At 40.4% G+C, this 11,771-nt stretch overlaps 1 protein-coding gene across 2 annotated transcripts; it reads right to left on the reverse strand.

Moving 5' to 3' along the window:
* Positions 1-1,094: 1,094 nt before the first annotated feature.
* LOC110288382 (oogenesin-1-like) lies at positions 1,095-7,024 on the reverse strand. Of its 2 annotated transcripts, none has more exons than XM_021154741.2 (4): positions 6,920-7,024; positions 3,394-3,704; positions 2,301-2,876; positions 1,095-1,668 (listed from the first exon to the last, which is right to left on the reverse strand). In XM_021154741.2, exons 1-4 carry the CDS (start codon positions 7,022-7,024, stop codon positions 1,095-1,097), a joined length of 1,566 nt encoding a protein of 521 aa, XP_021010400.2. The 2 variants fall into 2 exon arrangements, with proteins under 2 accessions (XP_021010400.2, XP_021010401.2); XM_021154742.2 differs by having other exon boundaries at positions 1,630-1,668; positions 2,729-2,876; positions 6,920-6,949.
* Between the last annotated feature and the right edge of the window lie 4,747 nt (positions 7,025-11,771).

Consider the following 11,771-nt stretch of genomic DNA (forward strand, 5'->3'; position numbering starts at 1 on the left):
GGCAGAAGATAAAGGTCTGAAAGTGGGCCTGTCCCAGAATCTGTGTAGCTTAGGGCTTTCCCAGAAGCTGTTAGCTTCTGTAGTCCACACTCTCACATGCACAGACTAGTCTCATAGGGATCTAGGAACCAAGTTGGCTCCCCCAAGTGCTCTGGCAAAGTCCCTCTCCCCCCGGGTGGGGCGAACACCTCTCCTCTGGCTGGGAATGTGCCCAGATGTCTGGAGCCCGAAACAGGGTCTTCCTCAGAAGCTGTGTGGCTTCCGCCTGTTCCAGAAGCTGTTAGCTTCTGTAGCTCACACTCTCACCTGCACAGACTAGTCTTGGAGGGATATGGGAACCAAGATGGCTCTCCCGGGTGCTCTGGAAAAGCCCTCTCAGGTGGGGCGGACACCTCTCCTCTGGCAGGGAAGGTGCCCAGATGTCTGGAGCCGAAACAGGGTCTGCCTCAGAAGCTGTGTGGCTTCTGCCTGTCTCAGAAGCTTTTAGCTTCTGTAGCCCACACTCTCACCTGTGCAGACTAGTCTTGAAGGGTGGTCTCATTTTCTTGCCTGTAGATGAAACCTATCCCCTCATCCCATATTTCTCCATATCTAATTCAATTGCTGTAATCTAAATGTACTAAGCATGAATTTCTTTCGCAAACATTGAGCTGTATGGGAAGCCATGATCTTTGTGTCCCATTAATGAGACCTGTTCCTGGGATGAAATGAAATGCATAAATATAACATTGACCTAATTATGGTGATGAAGAAACCAGACACATGTACAGAAATGTTGGGAAAGATTAGGCTCTGTGGTCTGATAGGGACATACATGCAACCCAGAAAGTCAACACATTTATTGTAGGCAGTAAACAGATTGGGCCAGTCTCATAAAATGGTGCCTCTATTGTAACACACTCAAACTACAAGTTCTTGATAATTTCTGCAGATGCAACATCTATTCACCAGCTCAGAGGAAGGTATTGACATTCCTGTGTATCTCAGACTTTTAGGTGATTGACATTTTCATGCTCCATTTAGCAGTGGACATTCACTTAGGATTTCATCAGTCCCCAATACTAAGTTTCCATTTCTCGGTTTCACAATCAAGCTTATAGTATTTCCACAAAACGGCAACATTGGGTCTCCTGATCATAAATGTAGCACCCACCACATTTAGAGCATTTGGCTGTTTGAAAGGCGACACCGTGGAGCTGTCTTTTGGCTCTGAGTATATCCAGGAGCTCAGGACAAAACCTTTCTAATCTGTGTGTTAGTATTACACCACTGTCATCATAGCACTCCAGAGGGGCAGGATAAAACTCATATATCAGCTGACTCAGCAGGGCTGTGTGGTGTAGAAGTTGTTTCAAGAAAGGCAGAGAGACATTATTATCATAGAAACTGACCTCTCTGAGGTGAGAACATTGGCTTAGGGCAGGAAGCAAGGCACTGAACTGAAAGTCCACTATAAAACATGACTCCAATTCCAGGATTTTCAGGGTATCTCCAACTCTGTCAAGGAGAAACCCAAGAGGCTCAAGGAGTAAATCACATAAATATATATCACTAAGATGCAGATGTTTGAGTTCACAAATATTCAGGCAATAGGGCAGGTAATCCAAGTCTGACTGTGAGAGGTCACAGTTACTGATGCAAAGTGTCTCCAAGGGCTTTTTCAGGCATCTGGGGAGAGAAGAAATGATTTCTTTTTGACAAATGTTGTTGAAAAGGGTTGATATAATTGACAGCTAAGCCAATGGCACTTCTCCCAAACTCATTCTGGCTACACTTTGAGGTCAATTCTAGGATACGGCCTTGTGTTATCTGTTCTCACAACTCACAGTATTCTAGTCTGAGGTCTAGTTATCACTATAGGCATGATTCAGGGCATGGCTGGAAAACACAGCAATGGATATATCAGGCCAACATGGTGCATGTAGGAAGAACTACCTACCTCAAACAAAATTTAACAACTACTAGGGCTGTTGTTAAGAGTTCTCAGATGTTTTATTCCTCCAAAGGCCATGATCCTGTCTTAATCTTGAAACCCAGTGTTGCATATAGATCATCTGCTCAACCTGATTCTGAACTCAAAACCTTTCACACATGAGCAATAAGAGGCATGCTTATGCCTCATCATACATATCTTAGCACACAGCTCATTTGCTCAGATATGTTACGTTTCTAACAGTGCTAGGTTTATTGTGGCCAGATTATCAAGGACTCCCTAACTTAATAAAACAAAAGAAGAAAAAAGCAAAAGAAATGTGATGTGTTTTCTCTGGTCTTACTGGACCCTCTCAGTCCTTCCTTACCTGAGGTATTCTTTCAGGTTGCCTTTTATAAAAGGTACATCATTTACATAGAGTTTCTGGAGACAGTGGAGTGTGGGAAGGTGAGAAATCAAGCTGAATATTATCTCCTCATCAAGCTTTTCAGAATCACCCAAACTGAAGGTACCTATGATGTGATCTAGTGTGAGTGTGAAAAGACTTTTCATCAGTTTCAGGTAGGGATTAAGAAAAGCCAACTCTTCTATGCAGATACATCTTAGGATAAGCTCCTGTATACAGTCTGCATGTACAGTTTTGAATATTTCTATCACTGAGACTTTGGTTAAGCCTTCAATTACTAGCTTTCTACAGAATAGATGAATAGAATCTTTTCTCTGCTGGGCCCACTGCAACAAGTATGTGGTAGATTCATCAAGTCTGCCCTTCATGCGAAGGATTTCAGTCGTCACCTTCAATTCTTTCTTCACCTCACACACAGGATTGTTCTCAATTGGCTGCTTCTCTGTCATGAACTCTGTTAAGCCTTCACCTTCATGGGATCCAGCCCATAACTTCAAGTCATGTTCTCTCCAATTAATTACTCTGAGTTTGCTCCTCCTGTGAGAGGAAAGAGTATAATTATCAGAAAATAAAAGAAGACATATCTTACACTGTGATTCTCTTCACATCTCATACATCAGCTCTTTCATCCAAAACTTTGCCTTTTCCTTTGCCTAGAATTAAACCACAAGTGTCACATGCTCAGTAAATGCATATCATTCTTTGCAAGAGGGGCATCTTTAGACCTGTCTTCCTTCCCTTGATTCCAGGCTCCTTAATCACAAGCTCTTGTACCTTTGAGGGATGTAGGAAAGAGCCATTTCTCACTGGCTATGTCTACTCTTCTTCTGTCTTCTGCATTAGCCAGTATTTGCCCAGAGAGCTGAGACTGAGCTTAAACCCCTACACCCCTATAAGCTTCTATACCCAGTGAAGAACAATCTTGAATGTGGTGCGAAGAGAAAATTGAAGATCAGAAGTTTCTGATCCATAGTTGGCTAAATATTCTCTGTCACTTTTTGCTTCTTCTCAGCACTCGGAGAACCTTCCTCCAATCCTAGTTGCTTTTGCCTACCTGGTTTGAACCTTTTGTGCAAGCAGTATATCTAGTCCCTCAAGCATAGCCTTCAAAGTCTCCAGGTTGCAATTATTTATCTGCTTTCCTAAAGAAAGGTATGGGAAGGGCCACACAGGTATCATGGCCTTCAAAATCCCTATATGTCCATCAGTGAAGGCCTCCTTAAAAATTACTGGGAACAGACTCTGGGGCAGGTCCGTGAGAGCAGAAATGGCCAAGGCCTCATCCCTCAGTAGACTCTGAATTGCCAGGATCTGGAGGTTGGGTGGGGAATAGCATTCCTCTGTGACTTCTTCTAAAGAGTCATCCTAGGGAAGCAGGTAAAAAATACACCATTAATGACACGAAATTTAGGGAGCCCTTCTGCCCACACAGGGAAGTGTGAGGGCTAGATCACCACTGATGAGGATAGAGAACTTAGTTTACCAATTTGATCACCCTCGATTTTCTTTGTTTTTAGAGACAGGGTCTTTATAGAACTACCTGTATTCTAAGCAGTCTTGCAATTTGCTTTATAGACCACACTGGCCTAGACCTCAGTGAGACTTGCCTGCCTGGGCCTCCAAATTGCTAAGATTATATGTGTGTTCCACCACTACTCAGCAGATGCCACCATAATATATCTAAACCAGAACTGCTTGGTCTGCCCTTTGCTGGTTTTAAAGCCACAATTCTCTCTGGTGATATGAAAATTCTCCCATGTATCCTAGTTCCCAAAGGCCACATCCAAGTTTAGCCACAGTTTGGATGAATACATCCCACTGGGAAGGGATCACCAGGAACTCTGAAGGCTCAGGCAGTTGTTTGATGAAAAATAGAGTATGCTTACATTTCTAAGTCGTCAAAGAAAGCAAAGGAAAACAGTTTCCAAACTTCCACAATCTCTATTCAGCTACACTGCATAGAACATGTCTTTGAAATTCCTATCACTAATTATTGACATTAATCTTTGATTATTACTCATGATGGCCTTTTGGGGAAAGTGTTGGGGAGGCTCCAAGCTTGAGTACTGCAAGCTACAGAGCTAAAGAAAGTAGGAAATACTACACTAATATAATTAAACCTTCAGTAGTCATTGGCACAGTATGTAACTCTTTAGAAAGAATCCAGGAAGAATAAACGATGAAGTAGAGTTTAAAATCCACATGCTGAAGGTAGGAGGTTCACAACATCAATGCCATAATTTGTACCTTCTACAGCACCATAACAGCTTTTCTGAGACCTGCAAAAACTAATTAAAGACCAAAAATGTAAGAAAAAGGAGTTGAAATTTTAATTTCAGGTGATATTCAGATTTTTCATTAGATCACTAAATAAAAATAGGCAGGATTGTTTCTGAAAATTTGAAGACATCCTGGCTTCCTTGAAAAGAATAAACCATGTATCAATCAGCACATGGAAATACCTTGGTTTTTTTTGTTTGTTTGTTTGTTTGTTTTGTTTTGTTTTGTTTTCCTTCTTTCAGACTTGTTCTTATCCATGGCTGTTTTGAAACTTGCTTTATAAATTTGGCTGGTATCAAACATAGATACCATTTACTTTCTGCCTTCCTGTTGCAGTAAAGTGAGGGTATGAGAGGATAGGAGTGACAAAGGCTATGATTGGGATATAATATCCAATAAATACACATACACACACATATATGTATATACAACACACACATATATGTATATACATGTACATATACATATACAATATATACCCAAACATATTTGTATATATGTGTATGCATAAACATGTATATATGTTTATATGTACATATATATGTATACATATATATATATATATATGCAGGTTTTTTCTTGCAAGTATGAGAACACCCTGAGTTCCATAAAATTAGAGGCTATGTATCAGTGAGAAGCAAATACCATTTGCTTGGTTTGCCTTTTTTTTAAAATTATGTATTGCTTTATTTCTTTAATGAATAGGAATATACTCTTCCTGTCTTCAGACAGCTACAAAGAGGGCATTTGATCCTGTTACAGATAGTTGGGAGCCACCATGTAGTTAATGGGAATTGAACCAGTACATGTGGACGAATACTTAATGTTCTTAACCACTGAACTCTCTCTCAAACCCCTTGTTTTGGTTTTAGAGACTAATATAATACCTAGCTGTTTTGACACTCACAGCCTCCCTCTCCATTCCTGTTACTGAGATTAAAAGCACACCAAAGAATGCCAGGCTTAAAGTGACATAAAGATCAGTAGTGAAGAGATTTGTGTAACTCATATCTGACATTAAGGCAAAAGTGCTTTGATTTCAAGATCACCCTGACATTCTTAGTGAGACTGTTCAAAAGACAAAAAAAATCTATATAAAACAAAATATCCCACAGAAATGACAATGACCCAATTAATAATTGGAAGTAATTGAGAACACACTTTGATATTCTGATTCAGCAGCAGCCCTCAGGTGGTCTAGGTAGAAGAATCTCTGTAAGTTTAAGGCCTGTCAATCTTTTCTTTTTAATTATATTCAAATTATTGCCCCCTCCCACAGTTCCATATCAAATTCCTCATCTTCCTTGTCTCCAAGAGGGTAGTCCCATTCCCGTAGAGCTTCAAGTCTCTCTAGGATTAGTCTCACCTTCTCCCACAGAAGCTGGACCAGGCAATCCTCTGCTATACATGTGCCTGGGCTTCGGACAAGCCTATATATGCTACCTGGTTGGGTAGCTCAGTCTCTGGGAGCTCCCAGTTGTCAAAGAAATGTGAGGCTAGTGGTGTTCATATGGGGTCATTCTCCCCTTCAGCTTCTTCAATCCTTCTCCTAATTCAACCATAGTAAAATCTTGAATGGTCAAAAATCACTTAAAGAAATATCCAAAGTCCTTGGTCATCAGTTAAATGCAATTCAAAATGACCTTGAGATCCCACCTTACAACAATCAGAATGGCTATGATCAAAAACTCTGGTGACTGCACATGCTGGTGAGGGTGTGGAGAAAGGATTGCAAACTGGTGCAGCCACTCAGGTAATCAATCTGGTGGTTCCTCAGAAAATTTGAAACATCTCTACCTGACAAGCTAGCTATACCACTCTGGGGCATATACTCAAAAGACATCCCACCATACTACAAGGACGCATGCTCTACTATGTTCAAAACTGCCTAATTTGTAATAACTCTAAGCTGGAAACAACCCAGATAGCCCTCAACCAAAGAATGGATACAGAAAATGTGATTCATTTACACAATGAAATACTATTGCACTGTTAAAAAACAGGACACCATGAATTTTGCAGGCAAATGGTGGAACTAGGAAATATCATCCTGAGTTAGGTAACTTACTCTCAAAATGACATGCATAGTATAGACTAACCAAAAATGGATATTAGCCAAAAAGTCAGAATATCTAGGATTGAGGCCAAGCAATCTTGCCTAGAAATAACTGATCTCAAAAAAATAAATAAATAAAAAATAAAACAGCAAGTAATATGGTATACAAAGGAAATTTCAAGTGAGAACAAGGCTAGACTAGGTTACATGAGATGAGGTATCCTGATGGAGCTGAGGTACTTACCTGATCTGTACAATGGCCACAGATCACCATATTCGGGCAAGGGAAAGCTGTGACTCCAGGCTCCAAGAGACCTAATCTATACTTCCTCTCCCTGCTATGAATCATTATATACCTTTCAGCTGAACCCTCCCTTTGTAGCCACACCCTCCCAGCTAAAGTCAGCCACTGGTTCAATAATTGAGTCTCCATCATTGTGTCTCCATTAACCTGCTCATTTTCAGATTTAAATAGTGTAGGTAAATTGGACCAGATCTGTACACAGGAAGAATCTAAGACCAGACCCATAGTCAAGAATTGATTTACTGAAGACAAGTGGTTATGCCTGATGCCCTTACTCACATTACTTGCAAAGCCGAGTTAAGTGGATCTCTGAGTTCAAGACTGCTGGTTTGTGTATGTATGGCCAACGACTTACCTTGTAGAAGTTGAAGTACCATTGTGGGTGTGGACTTTAATCCCCTTTTCCTAGCTTCCTTGGAGCCCTTATCCTGCTAGCAGCATCTGGAGTTCAAAGCTGAGCCTGATGATCTGTCAGTTCTCAGCTGTGCTAACTTGAGAAGACTGAAGTGGGAGGATGCCAAACAGATCAGTTTAATTTCACCTTCAGCTACACAGTAAACTTGAGGAGAGCCTAAGATAATGGTCATAATCTCTTCTAATCGTATGTACATCCAAACCAAAATAAAGAAAGTTCGCTACAAGGGAAAAGCTGGCCTTCATTTTCCAGAAGGGAATGGTGTTAGAGAAAGGATCATCCAGTCTACAGTGTCTGCTACATTCTTTAGGACTGGTTCCAGACACCTCTTCCTCTCTCTAGTTCTGTCTGTCTGTCTGTCTGTCTGTCTGTCCCCATCACCCCTTGTTGCGGCCAGCCAGTGGCTCACATGTCTGAGTTCTAGTCTGGAAGGCATCTTGGAAACCTGGAAGAGAAGAGGGAGCTAGGTGGCTCTAGAGAGATGGAACCAAGACAACCATCTGATCAAGGTTCTATTTTACTATTCCCGACACTGGGTTATGAAGCAGGGGAAGGGGCCCATTCCAGCCAAATCATCCCTGGAGTCCAGTTTCAGGTGACCACGTGTTTGGCTCAGGAACAGATAGGTGGCAGGCAGCAGCAGTGGGAGTGACAGAATGATAGGTCAGCAAGCTCTACCCCGATGCTCTCTGCATACTAACAGTGAAACTTGATCAGCCAGGTTTCAGGCTGTGAGTTCTGACCCCAGTGGATATAGAAGTGTCACTATCTGAATTGTAATAAAATCTAACCACTTTCTGTTTTCTTGTGATTCATCTCTCTCCTATGCCCTCTTAAGAGAGTAAATGTTGTATATCCAGGCACTGAACATGGCCTGACAGTCTCTTTGTTTGTGAATAAAAATTTATTTCCAAGAAGTGCAAATGCATCTCAGGCTTCATCTCTAGTACAATTTAATTTGTGGGCTTATTGGTTTTGTCAGGGTCCACTTCCCTCTGCCTCTGGAGGGCTGGGGTTAAAGACATGCAACACTGTGCCCACCTCCAGGGTCAGTTTCTAAGGAAATAGCATTTATATGCTCATTCTGAAGGAATTCCTCTACCACAGCACCAAGCTAAGGCAGGTGATTCTGCAGCTGTACTCTGCCCACTTGAGGATGCAATGATGACTTGTGTTAAGGCTTTTTAGAACAGGTTCCCTGCATTTTTCTGAATTCCAGGATATATTATAGACTCTAAGCATAAAGCTATCTTCATCTTAATTGACTCTTCAGAGAATTCAGTCTATACCGTGGAAAGAGACACTGCTTTTAAGCATAACATGGCAGATGCATGACAAATATATTTATCTCTTTCTACAAGGTCAGAATATGTATGTTTATTCCAGGCTCAGTATAACCTCCCATATCACACAGCACACATGTGAAGGGCCACGAGGAAAACACTACTCACTTTTTATCTGACTCTCCTGAGAACTGTTACTCTGTAACCCACTCTTCCAGGTTGACCCTTATGGTAAATACTATTTTATAGATCTCAAGGGTACCCAAATTTTATGCATCCATCTCCAAGGACCACAGAGAAAGTCATCTCCACAGATACAAAGCTCTAGATCAATCTTCTATTACTGGGAGTAATAGCAAATTGTTGGAGGAGCCGGAGCACAGAGCTGAGACTGGGATATCAGGAGCACAGAGTTATGATTTAGACCACCCCTTGGATGACAAAGATGCTTATCACTGGGCTAAGGATCTGACTGATGCCCAGTGGTCTTGCTCTTGACCCCTCACTTCAGAGATAGTGACTCTGAGTACATTTGATGCCCCAAATGCTTAATGCCTCCATCTCCAGGTTAGATATGGGGGAAAGGCATGAACTCTCATTCCTGTGCAAGGCTGTACTGTGTTATTTCTACAGCCCTGTTTTTTACTGCATTTTAAAAATTCATTCAATACTTTATTTTCTTTATTAAAATAACTTATATGAGTACATGGCTGTGTTTGTGTGCAAGTATGTGCAGGTACTCACAGAAACCAGAAGGGGCATCAGATTCCCTGGAACTGGAGTTAAAGATGGTTATGATCTACATTATATGGGTGCTAGAACCCCAACTCAGGATCTGTGCAAGTACAGTAAGAATGAGCAAACTATGGGTATCTCTGCAGTCCAAATATGTTGTTTATTTGTTTGTTTTGAGATTTCATTTCACTGGGCATCTCTGGCTGTTTCAGAACTGACTTTGTAGACCAGGTTGGCCTGAAAGTCACAGATATCTGCATGCCTCTGTCTCTCAATACCTGACCTTAACACAGGTTCTCTGTATTCTCAGGACACTCTTCCCAATAAATTTCACCTAATGATGTTGGTCTCTTCTTAATCACCACCAGTTTCTCCCCTCTAGCTGACCAGCATCAATTATCCCAGCAAAGCCAAAGTTTCACTTTAGCGATTATGGTAGCTAGTTAGGTACAGGTTGTTCCTCAGCTTCAGGTAACCAGGACCAGAGATATCTCAATTCAAAATAGCAAATAGCCCTGATAAAGTCATTAAATTTCCCTCTAAAATTTCACTGGACTGAGAATTTCAACATTCTCATCTTTTCTTTAAGATCCTTTAGAATTTCCCCACTAAGCTATCAACACTCAATGACTTTTATATCCCAAAGTTCCAAAGTCAATGCAACCCCAAACAGGCTCAGGCCTATCTCAGCAATAGCCTACTATGCTGGTACTAACTTGTCTTGGGGTTTCTATCGTTGTGAAGAAATTCCATAACTAAAAAGTAATGAGGAATCTATCTCCCATGTGTCATCAGTTAATTGATTCTAGATAGTAACCAGATGTTTTGTTACTCAGAGCACATTCAAAAAGTTGTAAAACCATTAACCAGAGGTCTTAAAAAGAGAACTAATGATTTATTATTGGTTCTAGAACTTAAGGTAAAATATTGACTGGATTTATCTATAGAAAACTTCACTAATAACTTATTTGTGGGTTGTAACTCTCAAAAAAACCTGTGAAGATATGACAGCTGATGTTTAGCCAGATAATTTCTCCTAATTATTATGCATAGAAACATTCACTGTTGTAAACTTACTAGATTTATGATTTGACTTTGTGTAAATTTATGATAAACTTTTTAACATGGGCTCATGTAATCTGAAAGATGTCTACGTGATGAGGAGAAAGAAAAAAGTCACAACTGAGCTGAAGAGAAATTTTTAGAGAGAATACTTTCTTTTTCAGTACTGAACAGAACGTTTTAGAACAGAACTGAGGATAATTTTTTTCAGTCAGGACATAAGAGAACTTTTTTGACAGAACTGAACTCAAAAAGATCTTAGAAGTAAAGGCATAGCATTGGTGAAAAGGCATTGAGAGTAAGAGCGTTTTTGTGACATCAGAGCATGATGAGAGAGCAAGTTTAGAAGGAGAATGCAGAGTGGAGTAACTTACAAACTATAGGTAACATAAAAAGTCAAGAGAGCATTGTTTCATCATGATCTGGGTCTACTTGTTTTGATTAAGTGATTTTAAAACTTTTGACACTTTTTACGTACTTTCCCAGGATTAAATCCATTATCTTATCTTTTTGACCTTGAACTAAGTTTCAAAACTTCTCAAGGGAATTATATGACTATTATTGAGCTAATTAGCCTTATTGCATATGATGGAAATAATGCTAAGAGCACAATGTAGTGGCACACAGCTAGAATCCTAACACTGGTGAGGTAGAGACAAGAGAATAAGAAGGTCCAGTTCACCCCCAGTTGCACAAAGAGATTTAGAACACTTTGTGCTACTGAGACAATGACATACATTTCCTGGTCATTGAGTATGCCCAGCATACCTGGCACTGGGTTCAATCCTCAGCACGAAACAGCAGCTGTAAGCATCTAATCCCAGCATTTAGGGTACTATTCCTAAACCTGTGGAGAGCAACTCCCATTTTATTGCATGTCAGATATACTGTAATCAGTTATTTATACTACAATTTATAACAATAGCAAAACTACAGTTATAAAGTAACAAAAATGGTTTTATACCTGGAGCTTACCACTACATACCTGAAACTCTCTTAAAAGGTTGCAGCATCAGAACTGAGGAGGAAAAGTGGAGGTAGGGACATTGATCAGGAATTCAAGGTCACTCTTGGCCAGCTAGCAAATTTGAAGGTGTATTGGACTACAGTACATGCTGCCTTTGGGTGGGTGGGTGAGTGGGGTAATGAAAAGAAAATCAAGATTAGGCAGATTAATGTTATCAATTTCTGGTTTTGGACTATCTGAGATAACTTTTCATTTGCCTTGGTTATGATTAAATATGGAAACAGATTTTTCTTTGCGGTTTTCTATTGTTTTATTTTTCAAGATGGTGTG

Source organism: Mus caroli, unplaced genomic scaffold (assembly GCF_978045245.1).
Source record: "Mus caroli unplaced genomic scaffold, Mus_caroli_1 scaffold_6, whole genome shotgun sequence".
Taxonomy (NCBI): Eukaryota; Metazoa; Chordata; class Mammalia; order Rodentia; family Muridae; genus Mus; species Mus caroli.